Here is a 24,579-nt window from a genome sequence, read left to right on the forward strand (position 1 = left end):
TCCTGCCTTTTGTATTACTGTGTTTCTCATCTCTGACCAAATAACCTGACAGGCAATCCATGGGGGAAAGGCTGTCCTCACTCACAAGTCAGGCATGCAGTCCACCATAGATCAGGACAGGCAAGAGTGTCTCACGGATCTGCTGATGGAATTTATTCACTTTCTTCATGGGCTTGAAGCAAAGAAAGGAGATACAGGCACTGGCCTGGCATTCTGTCCTTCATTTATTCTGGACCCCCAGCCGCTGGGATGGTGGCACCCATCTCAGCATTCATATCCTTCAGTTTATCCTCTCTTCAAACACCCTACAGACATCCAAAGCTGTGTCTCCTAGGTGATTCTAAATGCAGTTAAATTGGCAGTGAAGAGTAACCCTCACGGTATTTTAGTTGTGCCCAAATAATTGTTCAGGTGGTGTTGCTGCTGGCCCAAGGATTGAAGAGAGCCACCATGTCTGGCTCTGGGTTTGGTCTTGTTGTTTGTTTGTATGGCAGATGTTCTTAGTTCCTCTAGTCAAAAGTGTTTTGAGACATGTCATCAGCCACTAAAGCCAGTCACAGAACAGAATCATGTGACTCACCCATCCTTTGAGTGGCCCTGAAGATAGCACAGGTTTTTAAACTGGCCACTAAACTTGCCTGTGAGATCTTATCCACGTGGATGTTTGTTCTTGGCACCAGTGATGTGGTTGCTGGACTTGCTGAGGGAACTCGTGGTTTGGGGAACAGAATGGGAAAGGGTTAGGGAGGGGTGGGATGTAAGGCCCAGGGGATGGAAGAGCAAGGGCCAAGGGGAGTCAGCATTCCAGAGGCAGGTACAGGCCGTGAACTCTGTTATTCTGCACGGCCCTGCAATGCCTGAGCCTTCCAGGTCCAACAGAGGCAGAGAGAGCTATTTCTAATTTTTTTTAAAAAATTACATTCATTCATTATGTAGTTTCTGAATAATTTAGACAGTAACCATAAATGGCGAAGGCATATGAAGCACTAAACTTTAGATTCTACAGCCCAGTTTAGCAAAGTATGAAATGTTAATGGAACACTGCTAGCCACAGTCAGTAGTCTGTGCTGTCTCTGTCTATTCCACGCTGTGGAGTTAGGAAGTTGAAGTGGAGACTCACAGAGCCTGACTCCTGCCCAGGAGCAGAGGGTTTAGCAAACTAATTGGGCTCTGCCCTGCTGTTCTAACTGGTGGAGTCATGACTTCTTTGGAGATATTTCTTATGGAGTTTACTAATTCAAATAAACAGATTTCTAATTAGAAGATAGTATTTTTTTTTAATCCTGTGACCTTTGAATTTGCTAATTTCAGTATCTTCTAAACACAGGCCACAGGCTTTACCATCCCCACTCTTTCAGCAGAAACATTGCTGGTTGTGATTGGCATTGGCTCCTCCCCACCAAGTTGAAACCTCTGCTCTGGGGAGTTGTTTCTTATGAATGCGTGTGGTTATTGTGTGCTAAAGAGAAGAGGTGAAGTTTTTTAGAGGAAAAAAAAAAAAAAAAAAACGACGTTTTAGCTGTTTTGAAAAGTTCTCAGCATTTAATAGCTAGGGGAACTAGATTTCTCTTTTTGATGGTCCCACCATTCTCCATGTTGAACTGCTTCCACCTGGTGGCTGCTGCAGAAATAGCACTTCACATATTTAAATTCTAAATGAGCAGAGATGAGGGCTTCTATTTTTTTCCATTTTCTCCCAGTCTTGAATTAAAATTTTAAGATCATTTTTGAATAACTTAGATTCAGCCTGAAACATTCAGAGAAATTTTGTGTGTGTTATTTATGTCATCATTTGTCCACATCAATGACTATCTAGAATTTTATTTGTGTAGTTGTATTTCATAAGCTCAAAACAATCTTTGCCCATTACGAACTTAACGTCTAGTAGCTCTGGAAGTACGTACATCATACAGTGTCACTCAGCAGCTTCTTCTTAGTCTAGAAACAAGTTAAAAGGCTGCTTTCCACATTCTTTATATTATACACTGCCAGGGACACCCAAATAATACATAATACGCATGTTCATACACAGTGTTTGTGTGTGTGAAGGTGCTAGATGTTGCTCCTGTATCTCTGTCTACCTCACTTTTTGAGATGGGGACTTACCAAAGCTGGAGCTTACTGTGGCTGGAATGTGAGTGGTGAGCCCTGAGCACATTCACACCAGTGTTGATGAGCTGACGATGCTGTGAACTCTGTAGTCAGGATTTCGAGACATGATTACTGCCTGCCTATCTAGATGACCTGTAGGTGAGAATGAGGATTATGTTCCTTGTAGGACACTTAGCATGGCATCTGGCGTAGCCCAAATTTGACTTGAAGTGATAAAGCTTTTTGTTAGTAATTCTAGTTTTCCTCAGAAACTTTTACAGCTGTTTTCTAAGTCATCAGGGAAAATTTCATGGTGATAATTATACATATAATCTTGGTAGAGTATCTCATTCAATAATATAATAGATTATTTACCTTAATCTTCTTTTCTATAATATTTCTAATTGTCAAACAGAAATTTTTCCTTAAGAAACTGTACCATTTAACTTCAAACTGAAGTGAATGTTTAAACTTTATTTTAATGTTATTATTAAAGAGTACTAGAGAAAGAGAGTATGTGTGAGTGTGTATGTGTGAGTACGAGTGTGTTCTATAAGTGATCAGACACAGCTGTGGGAGTCAGTTCTCTCTTGGGTCAACTTGGGTTATTGGAACTTCTTTCAAAAAGTATATTGTAGACATATTTACAAGGGTGTCCTTTTTTTTCTTCTTCTTCACATTTTCATTCTTTTTTTTGTTTTTTTGAGACAGGGTTTTTCTGTATAGCTCTGGCTATCCTGGAACTCACTCTGTAGACCAGGCTGGCCTCGAACTCAGAAATCCGCCTGCCTCTGCCTCCCGAGTGCTGGGATTAAAGGCGTGCGCCACTACTGCCCGGCACACCTTTTCATTCTTTTAGCTGACAGTGTAACCTTGCCTTCCTTTTCCCTGCCTTTCCTTCCATTTCCTTCTTCATTTCTCCAACCATGGATTCCCCTCCTGTTCTCATTCCTTCTTTAACTGTGACATTTTTCTAAAGAAAGGAATTCTATTGGGAAATAACTGTAATTCTGAAGTGATGGCAATAATGGTCAGGTTGGGAGTACACGCAGCCTTCCCTGATCTTCCCTGTTCACCCACACCCCTAACCCTTTTTTCCTGGGTCATGGTTACACTGTATAGCCCAAGGCTAGTCTTGGACTCAGGATTGCTCTGCCTCAGTTTCCACAGACTGGAATTAGACTGTCAGCACCAGCTCTCCTAGATTCTTTCTGTGCATTTACTCCTACTTGATTGTTCCTGGGATCACAGAGTGTAAAGTTTGTAGGGAAAAAAACAGAGTAGCCCGAGAAGTGTACTGCCATCTTCTGGATGCAGGGTCCTTGCGGCTGCTGCAGTACTGCTCCTGCATGACTGGGCTGTGAGCCAGTCTTAACTGTATTCCTTGGCTCCTGTGGCATTTATTATTCTGTTAGTCTATGCAGTGCTGTGCTGTATCCGTGAAAGTTGAGAGGCATAGCGCTGAACAGGGAGGCACTATTTCTTCACTGTTTGGTTGATGTCTTGAGGTTCTCCATCAGATGTTAGTTTGTGGTGGTAGCTTGAGGTGGGACATCCTGCTTGTCCTTCCCCTGTGCTGCTGTCTGTCTTCTGTCGTAGAGTGTCAAGTATCTCCTTGATGAGGATGTCATTTCTTCTATGTTGAATTATCAGATATTGAAATTTTCAGGTATGCATGTAAGTTGAGACTTCATCATACTTTATTTCTTTTTAAGTTTTGAAAGTGGTCTGTAAGAGTGATTTCAGACCTTCATCAGATAACAAAACTAGAGAGTGCACAGAGCTCTTAGCATGGTATTTCCATGTTATCTGCTCATATCCTTCCATGTATTTGTGTGCTGAAAATCCTCTCTGGATTCCTTACAATAGCTAACACGCTATACACAGTTGTCCTGCTTAGGAAGTGATAATGAGGCGCCTGTACATTTTCAGAATAGAGCAGTGTTTGCCACATGCAGCTTTTAATACAGAAGATAGAGTTTGCTCAGCTGAACCTTTGAGAGGCTTTTATAAAGAACTCACTAGTCTAAGTTATTTTCTTTCCCTACCCACTTTTTTTGGTGGGGGTTTGTATTATGATACAATTGTTTGTTTTCAAATAATTTTCATCTTTGAGTACTTGTTCTCTGGATATAGATGGCTAAGTATATTTTGATATGATTAAATTCTTTGAAATGACATTGAAATATTCATAGATGTTCTGAGATACTTCTCTTCCTCTTTTTTTTTTCAGGCTAAAGTAACTGAAGCTGTAGAATGTTTACTGTCCCTGAAAGCTGAGTATAAAGAAAAAACTGGGAAGGAGTATGTACCTGGCCAGCCCCCAGCATCTCAGAACTCACATTCAAATCCTGTCAGTAATGCTGAGCCTGCTGGAGCAGAGAAACCAGAAGCCAAAGTGCTGTTTGACAGAGTGGCTTGTCAAGGAGAAGTAGTTCGAAAACTGAAAGCTGAAAAGGCCTCTAAGGTCAGTGTGGGGTTTCCTTTGTGGTCCTGTTTTCTACATAGCCATGTGTATCTAGTGACTGCTATTAAGACAGTGAGCACACTGCATAGATCATCTGTTTTCTGTACTCTAGGCTCATTTTGTCTCTTTTATAACCTTTCACTTATTTTCTTAGTGCATTTTAACCTATTGTGTCTACAAACTGTTGCCATTAACTAATTGTTCATTAACCTCGTAAATATGGGTGTGGCATTTGTTAACATCCGCCAGGACTGTAACTTGTGCTGCCTGATGTCCTCCTTTGTCCCCCTTTGTTACACTGCAGGATCAAGTGGATTCAGCGGTACAAGAACTTCTTCAGCTGAAGGCACAGTACAAGTCGCTGACAGGAATCGAGTATAAGCCTGTGGCTGCTACTGGGGCAGAAGACAAAGATAAGAAGAAGAAAGAAAAAGAAAATAAATCTGAAAAGCAGAACAAGCCTCAGAAACAAAATGATGGCCAAGGGAAAGACTCTTCCAAAAGCCAAGGCGGTGGGCTGTCATCAGGTGGAGCAGGAGAAGGGCAGGGGCCTAAGAAACAGACCAGGTGCTGAAACGTGTTTTTGAATGACTTCAGTTCTAAAGAGATTTTTGTTTTTAAAATTTGCAAATGTTGGTTTAGTATCATCAAGACAGAATGCTCGTATTACATTGTCAGCAGATAACTTTTATTTGATGTTAAAAATAGGCAGCACGTCGCCTGCTCACCTTAGACTTAGAAGTCACTATAGCTTTCCACCTGTTGTTTCCCACCAGGGAAATGAATCGCTCACCACTGTCACCGGTTGAGTATCTGTCTTAGCTGTTCCGTTGTTGTGGAGAGATAGCATGACCGGAGCAGCTAACAGAAGAAGGAGTTAGTTAGGGCTTATGGTTTCAGAGCATTCGAGCTCATGACCATCTTGGCAGGGAACATGGCGGCAGGTGCCAGGCAGGCACTGGAGCAGAGCAGCAGGAGCTGAGCACTTACTTCTTGATCTGCAGGCAGAAGGAGAAACAGACTGTGCCTACCATGGGCTTTTGAAATCTCAGAGCCCAAACCCAGTGACGACACACGTCCTAGTCCTTCCTAAACAGTTTACCAAGTAAGAACCCGACTTTAAATACCTGAGTCCACATGGGATTCTCAGCTCCTGCGCCTAAACAAACGGTGCAGAGTGCAGAAAGCTCTGAAGCCTGGAGCTATTACAGTCCCAGATACACTGCGATACCCGAAACTAGTACTAGTGTGGTGTGTGTCTCCTGAGAGAATAGCTGTAAATAAACATAAATATTCCTTTCAGCAGCAGCTTGAAGACACATTGCTTTGTGTGTTTTTTCTTCTCAAGCAGATGTTTTTCATAAGAAATGAGTAAGAGTTTTGTTCCCAAGACGATTTTGAAGTTGGCAGTTTAAATATAAAATAGCTGGTTTAGAAACCAGACAGTGGAATGTATGTCCTTTTTCAGTGTTTTTCTGTCTGTGTGAACAGTGTGACAGGCTTCCTGTCATGGCTTCTTTGGAAATAGTTTAATGCTATTACTGAGGTGGTTTGGATTTTAGATTTTTTTTTTAGCTATAGATTAAATTTAGCTACCTCCCATGTTCATGTACCGTCTCCTTATTGGACACAGAATCTACTCCTGGTTTTGTGTATTGACTCAGCTCAGTAACAGTATAGAATAGTTGGCAAGAGTTAGAACCAAGCTTTCTATGTAGCTCAGGCCTGCCTTGAACTCAGTCTTTCTGCCTCATCATTGCTTTTGCGATTATAAATGAGCATACCCCGTGCCCAACTAAGGTTGAGGCTTTGCCGAAAGAAGTACTGTCTGGAACAGGAATTGAGGGGTGGGTAGGAAATCTAGGACCAAAGAAAGGGTCTTTCACTTCTAGGCAAGTATTCTACTCCCAACCCCAGCTCTGGTGCTGGATTAGTTGGGGTTTTCTTGGGTTTGTTTGTTTGTTTGTTTGTTTAATTTAAATGTCACTTGTTTTTACAGATATCCACCTCTGCATCTTCTGTATAGTATAGCATAAAATATAAGTGCATATTCACTTACATGTGAATATTTATTTGTGCGTGTTTAGTGGGTGACTGCTGTTGTTATTACTTTTTGCATTTAATTTCAGTGAGACACTGATCTTTTTAGCTGTTACTATCACCTCTGTTGAGATTGGCAAAAGTTTTTTCATAGCGAATATACGTGAATAGACTTTGTCTTTACCAAATATATTTTAACTGAAAAAGAATTTGCTTAAAAAATAAATAAAAGTCTTCTTTTAAAAATCATAGTTCTAACAGGTTGGCCTTGGCAGTTTTCATGGACAATGTCTGCCCAACTTCTGAAGAGCTGTTTTAATGCTCCCACTTGCCCATGATCTCAGTACTCCTGAGACGGGCAGGAAGACTGCTATAACTTTGGGCCAATCTGATGTGCACATCAAGTTATAGCCAAACAGGGACTAAGCAGTGAAACCCTCCCTGTGTTAAAAAACAAAAATTAAATTGTTTCTAGATTTAAAACATTATTATGGAAATGAATGTAAAAGATGCAAATAAATGACTGAAAATTAAGAAAACTCCCCTATTTTGAGCTTATAGTCTTATTTTCAGTTTAGCCTGCTGTGGTCTGAGTGTATTCCCAAAGTCCATATGCACTTGGTCCCCTAGTTCTTAGAGAGACTAGCATCTAATGGTGGAACCTTTCAGAGAGGAATTAAGTAAGTTGAAGTTGAAAGAATGGGATCGTGTGATGGTGTTAAATGGCTTTAGAGCAGTCACCAGCAGCAGCTTTCTCATGTCTTGCTGTGTCCTCTCATGTCCAACCCAAGATATGCCTCTAGAGGGCCCTCACCACCCACAGATGCTGGCACCAGGCAACACCAAGACCAAATAAAATAAGTTCTGGTCTTTAGATTACTTGGTCTCAGTATTTTCAGCATAAGAGCAGTTGCCAAATAAAGGATTCTTGTTTCCTTTTGCATGTCTGCAGATTGGGTCTTGAAGCAAAAAAAGAAGAAAATCTTGCCGAATGGTACTCTCAAGTGAGTATGCCTTCAGTTGGCTTTTATGTTAGCGTTTCTCAATTCTCTAGTTTGGCTTTGTGTTTAGATTCTAAAGTCTAGGGAGAAAGGTAGTCATAAACTCTGATCCCTCCTGAGCCTGTGCATGTGTGTGTTCAAGAATATGCATTTATGTGTGTATGTGCACATGTGGAGGCCAGAAGACAACTTCAGTTTACCTTCAGAAAAGCTGTTCACCTCCTTAGAGACAGATCTCTCTTTGGCCTGGGCTCACCAATCAGGCTAGGCAATCTGTACCCCAGAGACCCTTTTGTCTCTTCTTCTTTCCCCAGCATTGAAAGTACAAGTGCACCTCTCACTCCACCATGCCTGACATTTTAGGGGTCTCAGGACCAGTCTTCCTGTGTGTAAGGCAGACACCTTACCTATTCCTGTGCATCTCCCATGATGCCCATTACAGTAGCTATCGTGTATCAGATGTGGTGGCACACTCATGGCACCCCAATACTTGGAAGATGATAGCAAGAGAATTTGAGTTCCAGGTTAGCTGGCCTACATAGTGAAACTGTCTTAAAAAATAAAAATAAAAGTAGGCTGAGGATGTAGCTCAGTGATAAGTCTGCAGACTTAGAGTCCTCTGTTATGCGAGGTCTGTCCATGTAAGAAAGTCTGGCTTCCCTCCACATTAGGGAGAGTGTTTCCAAGCTGAGCATAATGGTGTAACCTGTAAGAAACTATCCTAGTCTAAGAGTGAGTTCCAGGACAACCAGAGCTACCCAGTGGAGCCCTGTTTTGAAAGACGCATACAAACAAACAAATAAATGAGGTGTGTGCCATTTCTAGGTAGGAACTTTGATTGCCACATGCTCTTGCCTTTGCAGTAGATACTGGTTCAGTATCCAAGCCTTTTCTCTTTAAAAGGTCATCACAAAGTCCGAGATGATTGAATACTATGATGTGAGTGGCTGCTATATTCTCCGTCCCTGGTCGTACTCCATCTGGGAATCCATTAAGGACTTCTTTGATGCTGAGATCAAGAAGCTCGGTGTTGAGAACTGCTACTTCCCCATATTTGTGTCTCAGGCTGCGTTAGAGAAAGAGAAGAATCACATCGAAGACTTCGCTCCTGAGGTACACGGCAGGTGTTCCTTATAAACTCAAGAGTACATCTCCAGTAGGGCTTAGTAACCAACTAAGAGAAAGGCCGGGCTACTCCTTTTTTTCTTTTTCTTTTTTCCTTTTTTCCTTTTTTTTTCCTTGTTATTTTAAAAATAAAGTCCTATTTCTTCTACCCTTATAGCAAGTTTGGTTGCTATTCATGTCCTCTGACTGGATGGTTGCCCATTTCCTTATAGTAACAGCAGCAAGAATTTGAACTTTCTTTAGTTGATGAGTAAACCTAAAAAAGTTGATGTGTACTTACGTTCTTCAAAAACAACATTAAAACTGTGTCATCAATGGTTTCTAACTTCCTAGGTTGCTTGGGTTACAAGATCAGGAAAAACAGAGTTGGCGGAGCCAATTGCCATTCGTCCTACTAGTGAAACAGGTGAGAGTGGGCCTGGAGCTCAGGAGAAAGCTCGATGAGCTGTGGTTAGATAGAGCTGAGTCTCAGTGTTTCTGATGCATAGACTCCTTTCTGGTGAAACAGAATGAAGTCTACATCTTAGACATGTTATATGTTAAGCCGTGTAATCACAGAGTTCTTTATCAGTAGGATGTAAGTCTGTCTGTCTTCTTAAAGGAACCTTATATGTTAGGTTTTCTTTTTATATGTTAGTTAAGCTGTGAGTTCATAGGGATTGGACTCCAGCTTCAAATGTATGTGGCCAAAGGGACAGTGCTGTGTTTCCTAAAGAGAACACAGCTGTTCCTCTCCTCTTTCCCTTGGAGTTTGCCATTTTGGCAAGTTACTGGATGGCTTCCATGACTAACGGGGGTTTTTCTGTTTTAAACCTCATCATCTGCTTTTGCTCAGTGTTACAACTTTTCAGAGGGAAATGTATTGAATTATTCTTGGGATTGACTATAAAATTGCAAGTAATGTCGTTGTTCATTTAGATTTCTATTCCTGTAGAGTTTTTTGTTGCTTTGTTTTTGAGTGTAGAGTTGTAATTGTAGAGTTTTGTTTTTGAGGCAGGGTCTTGCATCCAACTCTAGCTGACTGAAACCTGGTATTTTGGTCAGGCTAACCTTGAACTCACAGATACCCCATTCCCAAGTACTGGGATTAAAGGTGTGCACCAGCAGTGCAGCTTCCCTGGGGTTTTTAGAGCGCTTTCCTGCATCAGCTGGAGCGTCTGTGGGGTCTGAGGCTTTGGATCGCTGGCGTGGTGAGCTGCCTTTGCTAGTGTGCTTCTCTGCTCACACTTGTGCTGGTTTTCTATTTGCATCTTTGAAATTATTTTGACTCCAGTTTTTTGTTGTTGTTGTCTTCTTATACCAAATTAGCAGTTTTGTTTTACTGCTGGCACAAGTCAGTCATAGTTCATGGCAAGCGTTTGCTTCATTGGATGGATCTAACTACAATTCTGATTCTGATACATAGCTGAATTCAGTACTAACATTAACATCTTTAAATTTGAAGATATTTGTGAGCCAAAGAGAGGCTTAAACAGTATGAAGAATGAACAGTTTTACATGGAACACAGCATTCCTGGTATTCACCCAAGTAGATGGTACGGTAACCAACTCTTACAGACAGAGAGGTGAGGCACACAGAGCATGAGCACGTTAGGTAGATTTGTGTATCTTCAGGGTTATGTGGTTTATGAAGTAAGGAATGCCATTCAGTGAGCCATCACAGATAATGAATCAGACACACTTTAATCCATATTAGTTTATATTGTGAATTTACCTCTTGTCAGCCTTCAGGAAGAAATCAAATCATAGATGTCTCTGTTTTCTTTACTTTCAGTGATGTATCCTGCATATGCTAAATGGGTGCAGTCCCACAGAGACCTGCCCGTCAGGCTCAACCAGTGGTGCAATGTGGTGGTAGGTGCTGCACACACGCATACTTCATTTGTCACTGTTCTTCTCAGGATTTGTGGCTTTGTAGAGCATACTTTCTTTGGTTGGTCCGACCATGAAAGCAATTTTTGAAGTATTTTGGATCACAATAATTATTTTTGATTATTCATCATGTAAAGTTGCTAATAAAAACACTATTTCCTGTGCTGACTAGCTTTGTCCTCTCATCTTGCAGCGCTGGGAGTTCAAACACCCACAGCCTTTCCTCCGAACTCGGGAGTTCCTGTGGCAGGAGGGGCACAGCGCCTTTGCCACCTTTGAGGAAGCAGCTGATGAGGTAGGAACGGTCCTCTGCTATGCTCCTGTCTGCAGGCCCTGCTTTTTTATTGTATGGCTTATGCTATGTAAAACCTGTTTGAAAAGAAAGTTTATTCAAGAGCAAACAAATTTAAAAAGCTGTTTATGGTGCCGGGTGTGGCGGTACACTCCTTTAATCCCAGCACTCAGGAGGCAGAGGCAGGAGGAGCTCTGTGGTCTACAAAGCAAGTCCAGTACAGTCAGGGCCAGACAAACAAAAATACCAACAAAACATTGCTTATTGAAATTTTACTAGTAAATTTACTACTTTAAATTTTTATAGTTGGGCATGGTGGCGCACGCCTTTAATCCCAGCACTCGGGAGGCAGAGGCAGGCGGATTTCTGAGTTCGAGGCCAGCCTGGACTACAAAGTGAGTTCCAGGACAGCCAGGGCTATACAGAGAAACCCTGTCTCAAAAAAAAAAAAAAAAAAAAACCAAACAGAAAACAAACAAATAAACAAAAAATTATATGATAAACAGACTTTAGGTTGTAGCAAAATTACAGTCATGTGATTATTTTCTAAGGTGTTTTACTCTGATTGCTGTATATCGCTCAGGTATTTTTTTCCTGCATTCCAAATTTATAGACACTTACATGTTAGGCAGCTGGTTACTGTTTTGTTGAATATCTTCCTTAAGTCTCACATTGGCTTCTTTAGTCTTCCCACACGGTGGTTGTTTGAAGTGCTTTTTCACATACAAATGAGACAGTATAGATTGACAGGCCTGCAGTGAATACGCATGCTGTAAATGTTGTTACAGGTTTTACAGATCCTTGAGTTATATGCTCGAGTATATGAAGAGCTCTTAGCCATTCCTGTTGTGAGAGGAAGAAAGACCGAAAAGGAGAAGTTTGCAGGAGGAGACTATACAACCACAATAGAAGCCTTTATATCTGCCAGCGGACGTGCCATTCAGGTATTTCCGGAAGTACTGTGACTACTCGGCGACTGTAAGCACAGCCCATGGCAGTTCCAGCAGTTTTTGCCACTTTTATTAGTATTTGGACAACGGTATAGAAAATGGTATTAAGGTTTTAAAAATAAAATCACCAGTGTGTGATCTAGTAATACCTCTCCCAGTGGCGACATCACTTGGTAAAAAACAATCCACAAACCGCAGAATATTTAGCCATAAAAGGAATGAATTCTGTCATTTGCAGAGCTATAGATGAAATTGGAAATGTGTGTGTTATTGTATGATCTTAATTGTATGTGAACTCTAAGAAAGTGATTATATATAACTAACTTGATAATAGAATTGTGTTTACTTGGATGTTGGAGAGAATATGAGTTGCTCAGTAGGCATTACATTTTAGTTCCATGGGAACAAAGCGTTAAACTGTGACTAATGATGCTAGCAGACGCCTATAATCCCAGCTCTCTGGGGATCTTGGGTCTGTGGCCAGTGTGAGCTACATAGTAAGACACTGTCTTTGGGGGTTGAGGGGGAATCTGCCCTGTTGGTGTATACGAAGGTGACTATCAAGAGTAATGCAGTCTGTGCTTTTTAAAATGCTCAAAGAAAGGATTTTGAAAGTTTTTGGTTTTGTTTTTGTTTTTTGTAAAAACAGAAAGAAATGATGGATTTTGGAGATAAGTTAACCTGATTTAAACATTATAAAATGTATGTGGGTTGCCTCATGTTGACTTTAAAGGTGAATAAAAAATAATTTCTGGGGATGCAGCACAATGCTTCTCTGATGTCCATGGAGCCCTAGGTTTAATTACCAATGCCCCATTCAACTGGGCATCATGGTGGCACGTGTGACTCACCTACAGGTGGAGGCAAGAGGATCAAGGATTTGAGGCTGCCCTCAGCTCCATAGTGAGTGCTACACCCATATGGGCTATGTAAGACCCTTCCTCAAACCCAGGGGAAGGAGCAGGAGAGAAGACAACAGTGGAGGAGAGCAGTTCCAGGCATGAGCTCTGGAATGTCTAGCATACAGTTACTCCTGAAAGGGGCTTCCTGGAGCAGGACCGTGGTGGTTTTTAACTCATCCTGCTCTCTTGTCATGTCAATCCTACTTGTATTTTAAGCATTAATGTCAGAAAATTAGCTAAACAGTACATGTAGTGACATTCTAAAGTATGTGCTCTTGTAGTAATTATCTTCAAAGGCAAAGTGTATAAAATTAAAGCCTGTGTTTCCTTATTTTAGGGAGCAACATCACACCATTTAGGCCAGAATTTCTCCAAAATGTGTGAAATAGTTTTTGAAGATCCCAAGACACCAGGAGAAAAGCAGTTTGCATACCAGTGCTCCTGGGGCCTGACAACACGAACCATCGGTGTGATGGTCATGGTCCATGGGGACAACATGGGCCTAGTGCTTCCACCCCGAGTAGCGTCTGTCCAGGTGAGGGAAGTGTCTGCTTATCATTTCTTTTGTAAGATTATAGACCACGCTTACAAAGGAAGTTTGAAAGGGTAGATTTCTCTGCTACAGAAATAATAAAAAATTCAGCCTAGGCCACTATATTGTAAAAATATGTGTACATTTGTATTATTTATTGTCTCAAGAATTTTAAAAATTACTTCATTGAAAACTTTTAAATTTTTCATTAGATTTATCATTTTATTTTCTGTATGAATGTTTTGTCTGCTTGTATGTTTAAGGACCACATGCATCCTTGGTGCCCACCAAGGTCAGAAGAGGGCGTCAAATCCCATGGAACTAGAGATAGTTGTGAACTACCATGTAGATGTTCTTAATTGCTGAGCCATCTCTCTAGCCCTAGAACTTTCTTTAGAAATAATTTTTGGATACTATTTAGAATTCCTTAAAACATAGTAGGTTAAAAGTATTAATAAGTGATATTTAACTATGTTAGAGACAGATTAGAAATCACATAGATTCATTTGTGATAAGATTCAGTTATTGGAAAGCAGACTGAGGATTGTGTTAGCAATAAACCAGCTCGTGCTGGATCCCTGAGAAGGAAATGTCTGCACTAAACCTCCAAACCAGACTAGAAAGCCATTCGTACCAGCTTTCTGTGGTCACGGCTAAAAGACCTGGGCCTGGAGAAATGGCTTGGTGGGTAAGATAACATACAGCTGCTCTTGCAGAGGACGCAGGCACGGTTCTCTGTGCCCACGTGCAGCAGTGGACGGCCTCCTCTGATGCTAGCTTCAGGGGGATCCAGTGCCTTTAGTCACACTGGGTACATGGTGGCACACATCTTTAATTTAATAGAGGCAGGAAGATCTCTTGAGTTCTAGTCCAGCCCGGTCCATATGCTGAGTTTAGAGAGGCCAGTCAAGGCTTCATAGTGAGATTCTGTCTCAGTCAGAGAGACCCCAGCAAGCTATAGGACAATATGCCCTTGTTCTCTTGATATAGACTTAAACTCCTAAACTCTTTTACCAAGAAATATTTGGAGAGATGGAAGACCATGTTTTCAAAGGAGAGTGGAAATTTGGAGATATAGCCAAAATGACAGAGATGAAGATCTGTAGTCTTCCCAAAGGAGATAAAAAGGAGAGGAAGGAGCTTCCAGTGCTTCTCAGATGCCACTGGAGGTGCTGCAAACACACGAGGTCAGGTGACCTCAGCAGTCATCACAAACAAACATAGCAACAGAAAGCAGCTGCCCTAAAGGAGAGACATGGAAGGAAGGGCATTGCTTCCTGCACACTGGGAGAAGAAGAAGGAGCCTGGTAGGCCACAGCCTCAGAAGAGGAGGATGGAATGGAGAGGAAGTGGCTGTCTTGTACCGTGTGCTCAGGCAGTGGTGCTGCAAGGACAACATTCATGCTCAGCTCAGCGCTGACATCACTGTAACACTGCAGGTTTCCACACAGCTCATGAAAGAGTCTTTGTAGAAAAAGTGCTTTTAAAACAATGTAGGGTGAAAAAAAAATGTAGGGTATAGCATTTCAAGAAGTTACTATGTATAGTTAGATTTTTTAAGCCCTTTGGTGTTGGATATTATTTAATATTTAATAGCTTTTGTTGGTATAGTTTTGTTCTTATATAGTGGCCCAGCAGTACACTGTTTAGGAATTCCTGCTAGTAGTATGCTTTGGATGTATCTAGGATGCTGCCTGTTGTGGAATTGTTTTGTTTTGTTCTGTTTAAAGATTTATTTATATAACTTACTATGTGTGCATACATGCATGCCTAAGCATATGTCTGTGCATCACATTGTATGCTGGAACACTCAAAGGTCAGAAGAGAAGTTGGGCTCCCTGGAGTTACTTACATAGGATTGTGAGCCACAGTGTGGGTCCTGGGAACCAAACCAGATACTGCAAGAGCAATAAGTGTTCTTAACCACTGAGCCATCTCTCCAGCACCATGTTTTTAATTGTAGTAAAATCACATATATTTAAAAGATCATTGGCAGATTTTAACTTCCGTATGGTTCATTATTATAGGATCTAGATGATTCGTTATTGTAGATGTCACTATGTGTATGTGGTATATCTTTGGCTGGACTCTAGGTGGTAGTCATTCCCTGTGGAATCACAAATGCCCTGTCTGAAGAAGACAGAGAGGCACTGATGGCAAAATGCAATGAGTACAGAAGGCGGCTGCTTGGTGCTAACATCCGAGTCCGAGTCGATCTACGAGACAACTACTCCCCAGGCTGGAAGTTCAATCACTGGGAACTCAAGGTGCGCTGGAGTCCTGTTTGGGTAGCTCTAGATCTCTGCAAACTTCTGTTACCTTCCCTTATCCATCTTTCTAAGTTCTTCACTTAAACTCAGTCTGAGGACAGTTCATACTGTGTAACGGGGTTTCTAGAGTCTGTGTTTGCTAAACTACTTTCTGTGGTGGTTCAAGGAGAATAGCTTGGTGGGTGAACACATTAGTGTGTGCTTGGCCTGTCTTTGAATACACAGCACTGTGCCTTGTCTCCCTAAAAGTGTTGTGGAAACTGGTTCTTATGTTAGAGTAAAACGATCTTGCGGTGTTTGTTTATAGTAAGGAAGCCTCATGCGGGCATGTTGCAATGCTTATATCTGGAATTCAGTTGATGGTGGAGTGAGGTTTTGCTGAGGATGGAGTCCTCACAGGTTTCTAGACCACCTGGGCGCACATCCACTTGTTGTTTTCAACTCTGTGCAGACAAAGCCTATCTAATTCTGGCTTCATGTTTTTGATATATTTTCATTTACTGCATAGCTTCATTATTAGGTAATATAAACTCTTAGTTTTATTTTATAAACATTTAGCATTTTACCTTTTTTTTTTTTTTTAATAGCTATGATAGAGATTTTTACCTTAGACTGGAAGTTAGGAGTCAAATAAATATATACCAACTTACATTATAGGAGTAGTGTGGAACATGTCCTCACGTGGTAGCTGAGATGTTGGGGTTTTTCACAATCAACCATCTCACATTACAAAGCCACCAATGTTTTATCATCTTTCTTTAAAATGGCTCCTAAGGTCACCCTGTGCTGGGGTTAGTCCCAGTGTTGACCCTGCTTCTCTGTGTGTCATACTTCTTCACAGGTTCCCTTACCTTCAGGGAAGATACCAGCAGCTACTTCTTTAAGCCAGTTTATGTGTGGGTACACAATGTTAAAAGAGAAACTTGCTGTTAGCTTAATCAAAATTAATTTATGATGTCATCTACTTCTGCATCCCCCCACTTCCCTTTCCTCCCTTCTGTGCTGTGAGGGTCAAGTTGGCCTGCTGGCATTCTCTTACATTTTCCTTTGACTTCGACTTGAGTACTGCTCAACAGCTGTAAGATACACACACACACACACACACACATATATATGTATGTATGTATGTATGTATGTATGTATGTATGTATACCTGAAGCAGTTTTAAAGGATCTTTCACTCAGGTTTAATTTAAGACCTACTGTTTTTCAGATAGAGTTCTAGACCCTACAAATGCAAGGTCTCCTTAAACCTGAAGGGCTTCAGTCCCCTCAGAGATCAAAATGCATACGACTTGAATATGTAGGAGTCTTAAACTGGCATGTAGATACTTCTCAAGTTCCCTGATGGAAACCTCAAACTTTATCCCAAAGCCAGCAATCTGAGCAATCCTTAACCTATAGCAGCAAGAATCTGAGGGGAGGCCTGGCAAGCAGGGCTTTACCAAGCCCTGCAGGGGATTCTGATATGTTCTCTAGTTGCAGGCAGAGTCCAGGTTCACTAGGAATGAGTGTGGGGTGTAGCAGTGACTGACCCGTCAGTGTCCGAGGTGTCTGGTTTCAGGGTGTCTCTGTTACCCACGTGCCATTCGTGAGGGAATGGGAGTCAGAGTAGATGAAGCCATGATGTAGTCTGCGTGCAGCTTGAGACACACATGTGCGCTTTTAACTGCCTGTTTTGTTTTACAGGGAGTTCCAGTCAGACTTGAGGTGGGGCCACGTGATATGAAGAGCTGTCAATTTGTAGCAGTCAGACGAGATACTGGAGAGAAACTGACAATTGCTGAAAAGGAGGCCGAGACTAAACTGGAAAAGGTTTTGGAAGACATCCAGCTGAACCTTTTCACAAGGTATCTCTATAGGTTCCCTGTGTCTCCTTTCTCAGTTCTCACTAATGCTGGAGACACAAACAGTGGGCATTACTGCAGCCTTCCCTTCCAGTCCCAGGGCCACTTAATGTCTTATTCTTTCGGTACATTGGACTTGGAATAGACTTTCTTAAATGCGTGTTCCCTGAGAAGCTGTGCTCTGTCTGTTGAACCAACAGGTTTACTTAAAAACCAGGCTTTTGTAACATCAATGTGAGGGTTTAAGTCATGGGTTCTTAATCGCCCGTGCAGACTGATAGAACCCAGGAGGCTTGAGTAAATAGCAGCACTTTCCCTGAGATACTGCTTAGAGTGGCCTACAGAGAAGCCAGCAGCCATAGTGTTAAAAGCTCCCCTGTGATAGTAGGAAAGCTGGCTCAGTGCTTAAGAGCCCAGTGGGTACTGTTCCTGCAGAGGACCTAAGTTTGGTTCCCAGCAGCCATAGCAAGCAGCTCACAGCTTACCGTAACCTACAGCTCCAAGGGAGTCTGGAAATGCGTCTGGACCTCTTGGGGACGGATGGACACACACACACACACCACAAAAATAAATGGGATTGATGCCTCAGCAGTTAAGAGCGCTTACTTTGGACCTGGGTTCAGTTCCCAGATCCTGTGTCAGAGGCCACACAGCTGCCTGTGACGCCAGTTCCAGGAAATCTGATTTCCTCTTACAGAGATAGCACACACATACAAGTAGGCGCTCACAAGTGCACCGAAGTGTTTAAAACATGAAAAACTCCTCAGGGGATTCGAGTAGCCAAGACTAACAACTCCTCTTGATTGGTTTGGGAGAATGAGATAGTTGAGGCATTGGGTTGGCCTATCCTATAAGAGGATTTCTCCCCTCTGCCTACCTGAAGCAGTAAGAGGAAGGCTACTATCACTAGAGATAGAAGCTTGGTCCAAGGTTAGGGGAGGTAGCCCATGTTATATTTATTCTGTTGCCTTATAATACTCTATGCCTAATACATAGTGGGTTTAGTGGGCTTATTTATTGAGACAGGGTCTCACTATGTAAACCAGGCTAACCTCAAATTCATAAAGATCCACCTGTTGCCTTCGCTGCCTGAGTGCTGGGATTAAAGGCAGGCACCACCATTCCTGGCCACATTGAGTGAGTCTCAATACATCTGACTGGGAGAGAATAGACTAGGTCTAGCCTTACCTTTGGTGCTTGATTGGGTGTTTCTAGGCAGCTAGTTTATAGCTTTCTCTGGATTTATTCATAAAAGTGTCTTTTTTTGTTTGTTAGTTTCTGGTTTTTTGAGACAGGGTTTCTCTGTAGAGCCCTGGCTGTCTTGGAACTCACTTTGTAGACCAGACTGGCCTCGAACTCAGAAATCCACCTGCCTCTGCCTCCCGAGTGCAGGGATTAAAGGCATGCGCCACCACGCCTGGCCATAAAAGTAGCTTGAACAGTTATTTTAGGATTTGCTTGGTTTCTGGATAACATATGTTTAGTGTCTCTGCACTGGGAGCGGGTAGTGTTGTGGGTGAGGCATTGGAAAGCTGCCTGCCCTCGCTGCTCTCAGGTGCCTCTCTGTTCTCAGTCTCCTGGAACTTGAGGACCTGAGAGCGCTGAACTTCATACCTAGAAATCCTGACTCTGTAATTTTAAAATAAATTTCTGGTTGGCTGAGGTTTCTCTCCTGTGATTCATGTCGTGTCTCAGGTTGGAAAACCAGCATCATTAGTGACAGAAGAGCAATTTTCTCTTGTTTTTTGTTTTCTTTATTTTTCTTCCCTTCCTCTGATTGGTCATCTGTAGTAAGAGAATCTTAGGCATTAGAGGCATGGAAGTACTTAGTAAACACTCGATAGAAGACTTTATTAGTAAAAGATGACTTTTGCATGTGTGTTCACACGGTGCATATTGTTCACATGGAGACCAGGGGTCAGCCTCCAGTTCCTTTCTTCAGGTGCCATCCACATTATAGTTCGTGGAGCCGAGGTCTCTCACTGGATTGGAGCCTACCAAATATGAGACTCACCAGTCCCGGGCCTCCTGGGATACAGCATACACCATATATGAGGCTGGTTTTGTTGTAGGTTTTATGAGCTGAGGCCTAGGCTCCCGGGCCCTTGTGCTTAGAAAGGAGTTAAGCTGTCTCTCCAGGCTCCACAGGGGTAATTTTATTAGAGCAAATTATTGTTGTTGTCTTTTGTTGTTGTTGTTGTTTATTGGAGATAAAGTCTGTAGCTTGAATTGCCTTCACACTTTAGGCTGGCCTTGGATTCCTGACTCTCCTGCCTCAGCCTCCCTAGAGCTATCACTCTTGGCTTAGCAGGAAAGTTCAGCGACTTTTTATTCACTTTCTATCAAATTTGCACATAAGGTTTATACTGAATAGCTCATACTTAGTTTATTTCTGTTTTTTGTTTTGTTTCTATAATTTTTCACTGAGGTGCATGCTCATTATAAAAAAGTTGTGACATATGAGAGCAAAATTTCTTGTGAAAGCCACATCCAGGTAGAACTACTGGGAATATTCTGTGTGGGTTGTTTTTATTTTCTACTTTTCAGAATGAATGTGGGAATATGACTCCTTCTGATTGTGTGAGTTCAGATTGTTATAGTCAGTATGCATATACTCTACTTTTGGGTTCATTTTTAAAATCTTGTACAATTTTTAGTGTGCGTTACATTACTTGCTTATAAATATAGGGCCTTTGAATAAGTCTCAGTTGTATATATAATATCATTACTAAGGAAGAGCTGGATTAGGTTCCCATTGACTCTTTCCTGTAGCAAGCATAAGGGAAGTAGTGCACTGGTCAGTTCACTGACCTGACCACACAGCAGTGTAGACTGCTGACCACAAACTGGTATTCTTGAGGTTTTCCCTCCATCCACAGCACAGGCTCTCCTGTGTGCTCTAGACCGCAAGAAATGAATCCTCCTGGTCATTTGCTAGATTCAGTGTTAGGGTGCATGGTGTGCCTTGCACTGTGCTACACCCCAGCCTCCTTCATATCAGCTGTGTGAATTAGACAAACCTCTTATGACCAAGACAAGACGCAGGCCTGTGGCCAGCTTTCCTGTTCAACCATGAAACAGTGTGAAGTCGGCCTACAGGCCCAGTGCTGTGCTTCTCAGGAACTTAGATCAATTGATTTTATTGGTTCTGTCGTCACCTAGAACTTAGTGACAAGGACAGATGATCACAGCCATGTCAAGGCAGTGCTGGTGGGTGAGGGCACAGGAGCATGCCCTGCCCTCAAGCTTAGGGTAGGACATAATTTTTCCTACAAAATGTGACAGAGGGGGAAAAAGAAGAAACAGGTAGGTTTGACTGACAGCTAGCAATCGCTAAGAGTTCACAAGGTATGATTTTTACTGTAGATGAAAATATTACCTAATACCTAAGGCTCTTCCATGGAGCCAGGCATGGTGATTTACATCCAGTAATATTAGCTGAAACAAGAGGCCCACGGCCAAGGCCAGCCTGGGCTACATAGTGAGACCTGAGGGGACAGGAGTGGTGGGTGGTGTAAAAATATCTTTGATTTGTGTCTGCTTTTCTTTGTTGTGATATATTCATACCTTCATGTTTCTATGCTTCTGCTACATTGTTATGTTTTTCCAGTTTTGTAGAAGGGAAAAGTAGATGAGAAGGGTTTGAAAAACAACAGACTTCCACAGGTGGTGTAAGTGGGAGTCAGGACTATTCAACAGGAATAACAAAATAGCCTATTGTATATGTGGCAAGCTTCCTACACCTCTAGGCTCAAGCGGTACTGCAAAAGGTAGCTGGCTTATCTGTGGCCGCCGCTAGTAAGGGGGTGAATACTCACAGTGAGTTCTTCTCATTTTCACTTACTAGTTATCTTGTTTATCTTGGGACTTAAAAAAAAAAACGTCACATTTATAAGAAAAGTCACATATTTTCTGATGTATTTTGGCAGGGCTTCTGAAGACCTTAAAACTCACATGGTTGTGTCTAATACACTGGAGGACTTCCAGAAGGTGCTAGATGCTGGAAAGGTAAGAAAGAGACTTCCAAAAAAGTTGTCTTGGTTTTGCTTGTTTTCTTCAGGGTTAGGGGTTGACCCCCTAGGGTCTTACCTGGGTTGGCAATGCTGTACCACTTCTACTACTTTTCAGTAAATTGTATTTTAAAGCTCTCTGAACTTATACTTTGTATTAATCTCTTTTTAAGCCAGCCAATCAAAATGATTGCACATTATTCAGCTTCCTATATTATTAGAGTGAATCACTTATGGACTTTAGTATTCTGGTATACGTGTTAAATACGCAGCCAGTCTGTGTCTCCAGATTACAGATGAGAAAGCCATGGGCCAGAGTCTAAACAAATTAGCCCGTAGAAGTAGATGCCAGAACTTAGACGTCTCTAACACAGTTTAATGGACTGCCTCCTCAGAGTTTTAAAGATTTCATGTTGAGAATGAAAGACGGAGTTTTTTACGACGGCAGCCTAGTGCTGAGGAAATGATCCTCCACTCTGCTGATTTGTAAAATAAATGTTAAATAGATGATCTTAAAATTGCTATCAGATTCCTACTTCTTCAGCATTTGGCTTTGGTTTACTGTTTTTCTGACCTTTTACCTTTCTGTATTCTCTGATGTTCCCTTGAGTCATGCTGCATGCTTGTAATAGAAGACTGGAGGACACGTGGCCATCCGCTCTCGGGTGTTTTCCTTCCTGTGCAGTGTTTATGCGCTGCTTTCTCTTTGCTTTCTTGAGTCTTCCATGAGCTTTGAGGATTGCATTTAAGGCTTTGGCGTGATAATGCTGGGCAGGCACTTTACTACTAAGCCATAGCTCCAGCTCATTCTTTTTATTTTGAGTAAAGGTCTCCTTAAATTGCCTAGGGTGACCCTTGAACTTATAATCTTCCTGCTTCTGTCTCCTGAGAGCTTGGACAACAGACTTATGCCAACAGACTCAGCTTCCTCCATTAAAAATTTAAATAAAAAGGTTTCATTTACTTTAAAGATAGAATCAGTCACTTTTATGTAACAGTTTATTAGAGACATTAATATAATACCATATATATAAAACCAAGATTCATAAGGTATTATTGGGTTGTATATTTTAGTCTAATATTAGGTAAATTACTGTGGGGATTTCACATTTTAAAGTGGAGCAGGGTGTTTTCGTTTCATGTTTAAAGAATAAGGATACTATATAGAGTCTGGTATATTCAGCAGTCAGTGCCTTCTCCTCCCTTGCTCCATGAGGATTATCTCAGGTGTGCTGCATGACCATCAAACAGCCTTTGAAGGGATCTTAGGAAGCTAAAGTTAGGTAAAACTTTGCTTGCTTCCTCTCTGCGTGGTAGAGTTGGAGAGGCTCCAGTGCTCACTGACTTCCAAGTGTGATCTTCCTCCTTCTCACTTTAGTTTCCTTGCTGAGATTATGGTGCTAGGGGCCGAGTCTGGGGCTTCAGGCAGGCTAAGCAAGAGCCTTACACTGGAGCTACTTGTTATCATCTCACAGTGAGGAGACAGGCTAGGCTTTAGGTCACTGGTGAGAGCCTTACACTGGAGCTACTTGTTATCATCTCACAGTGAGGAGACAGGCTAGGCTTTAGGTCACTGGTGAGAGCCTTACACTGGAGCTACTTGTTATCATCTCACAGTGAGGAGACAGGCTAGGCTTTAGGTCACTGGTGAGAGCCTTACACTGGAGCTACTTGTTATCACCTCACAGTGAGGAGACAGGCTAGGCTTTAGGTCACTGGTGAGAGCCTTACACTGGAGCTACTTGTTATCATCTCACAGTGAGGAGACAGGCTAGGCTTTAGGTCACTGGTGAGAGCCTTACACTGGAGCTACTTGTTATCACCTCACAGTGAGGAGACAGGCTAGGCTTTAGGTCACTGGTGAGAGCCTTACACTGGAGCTACTTGTTATCATCTCACAGTGAGGAGACAGGCTAGGCTTTAGGTCACTGGTGAGAGCCTTACACTGGAGCTACTTGTTATCATCTCACAGTGAGGAGACAGGCTAGGCTTTAGGTCACTGGTGAGAGCCTTACACTGGAGCTACTTGTTATCATCTCACAGTGAGGAGACAGGCTAGGCTTTAGGTCACTGGTGAGAGCCTTACACTGGAGCTACTTGTTATCATCTCACAGTGAGGAGACAGGCTAGGCTTTAGGTCACTGGTGAGAGCCTTACACTGGAGCTACTTGTTATCATCTCACAGTGAGGAGACAGGCTAGGCTTTAGGTCACTGGTGAGAGCCTTACACTGGAGCTACTTGTTATCATCTCACAGTGAGGAGACAGGCTAGGCTTTAGGTCACTGGTGAGAGCCTTACACTGGAGCTACTTGTTGTCATCTCACAGTGAGGAGACAGGCTAGGCTTTAGGTCACTGGTGAGAGCCTTACACTGGAGCTACTTGTTATCATCTCACAGTGAGGAGACAGGCTAGGCTTTAGGTCACTGGTGAGAGCCTTACACTGGAGCTACTTGTTATCACCTCACAGTGAGGAGACAGGCTAGGCTTTAGGTCACTGGTGAGAGCCTTACACTGGAGCTACTTGTTATCATCTCACAGTGAGGAGACAGGCTAGGCTTTAGGTCACTGGTGAGAGCCTTACACTGGAGCTACTTGTTATCACCTCACAGTGAGGAGACAGGCTAGGCTTTAGGTCACTGGTGAGAGCCTTACACTGGAGCTACTTGTTATCATCTCACAGTGAGGAGACAGGCTAGGCTTTAGGTCACTGGTGAGAGCCTTACACTGGAGCTACTTGTTATCATCTCACAGTGAGGAGACAGGCTAGGCTTTAGGTCACTGGTGAGAGCCTTACACTGGAGCTACTTGTTATCATCTCACAGTGAGGAGACAGGCTAGGCTTTAGGTCACTGGTGAGCTAGGATGTCTTTAACTTTGGATGTTCTTGCCTCAGCCCCTAAGGAGCTAGAATTATCTCCCTCTGCCGCCATGCTTTGTTAGAATAACTTGGGAATCCAAATACAATGTTTCCATGTACTACAATCATTATTTTATATGTTACACAATTTTATAAATGTACTTCCTTATACATTTTGTTTAGAAACCTTTAGATTTGCAGCTCTCATAAAGTGACTGTTACTTTAGCTTAGGTTTTGGGTCTTTTGTCTCCGTTTCCATGGCACAAAGAGTTTTTATATTAAAGCTAGTATGTACATATACTGTCTGGTCCCTGCCCTTTC

At 42.2% G+C, this 24,579-nt stretch overlaps 1 protein-coding gene across 3 annotated transcripts in view; it reads left to right on the forward strand.

Moving 5' to 3' along the window:
* Positions 1–24,579, forward strand: part of Eprs1 (glutamyl-prolyl-tRNA synthetase 1) — a 68,729-nt gene that overhangs the window by 41,801 nt on the left and 2,349 nt on the right. For all 3 annotated transcript variants that reach the window (XM_029476049.2, XM_021177243.3, XM_085843621.1), the window contains 12 exons: positions 4,325–4,558; positions 4,863–5,125; positions 7,551–7,602; positions 8,503–8,712; positions 9,058–9,130; positions 10,499–10,578; positions 10,790–10,891; positions 11,677–11,832; positions 13,078–13,275; positions 15,366–15,539; positions 17,231–17,391; positions 21,318–21,396. In XM_029476049.2, the coding sequence (XP_029331909.1) occupies positions 4,325–4,558; positions 4,863–5,125; positions 7,551–7,602; positions 8,503–8,712; positions 9,058–9,130; positions 10,499–10,578; positions 10,790–10,891; positions 11,677–11,832; positions 13,078–13,275; positions 15,366–15,539; positions 17,231–17,391; positions 21,318–21,396 (1,782 nt within the window). The remainder of the gene's footprint in view (positions 1–4,324; positions 4,559–4,862; positions 5,126–7,550; positions 7,603–8,502; positions 8,713–9,057; positions 9,131–10,498; positions 10,579–10,789; positions 10,892–11,676; positions 11,833–13,077; positions 13,276–15,365; positions 15,540–17,230; positions 17,392–21,317; positions 21,397–24,579) is intronic.

The sequence above is a fragment of the Mus caroli genome, unplaced genomic scaffold, assembly GCF_978045245.1.
Source record: "Mus caroli unplaced genomic scaffold, Mus_caroli_1 scaffold_1, whole genome shotgun sequence".
NCBI classification, from domain to species: domain Eukaryota; kingdom Metazoa; phylum Chordata; class Mammalia; order Rodentia; family Muridae; genus Mus; species Mus caroli.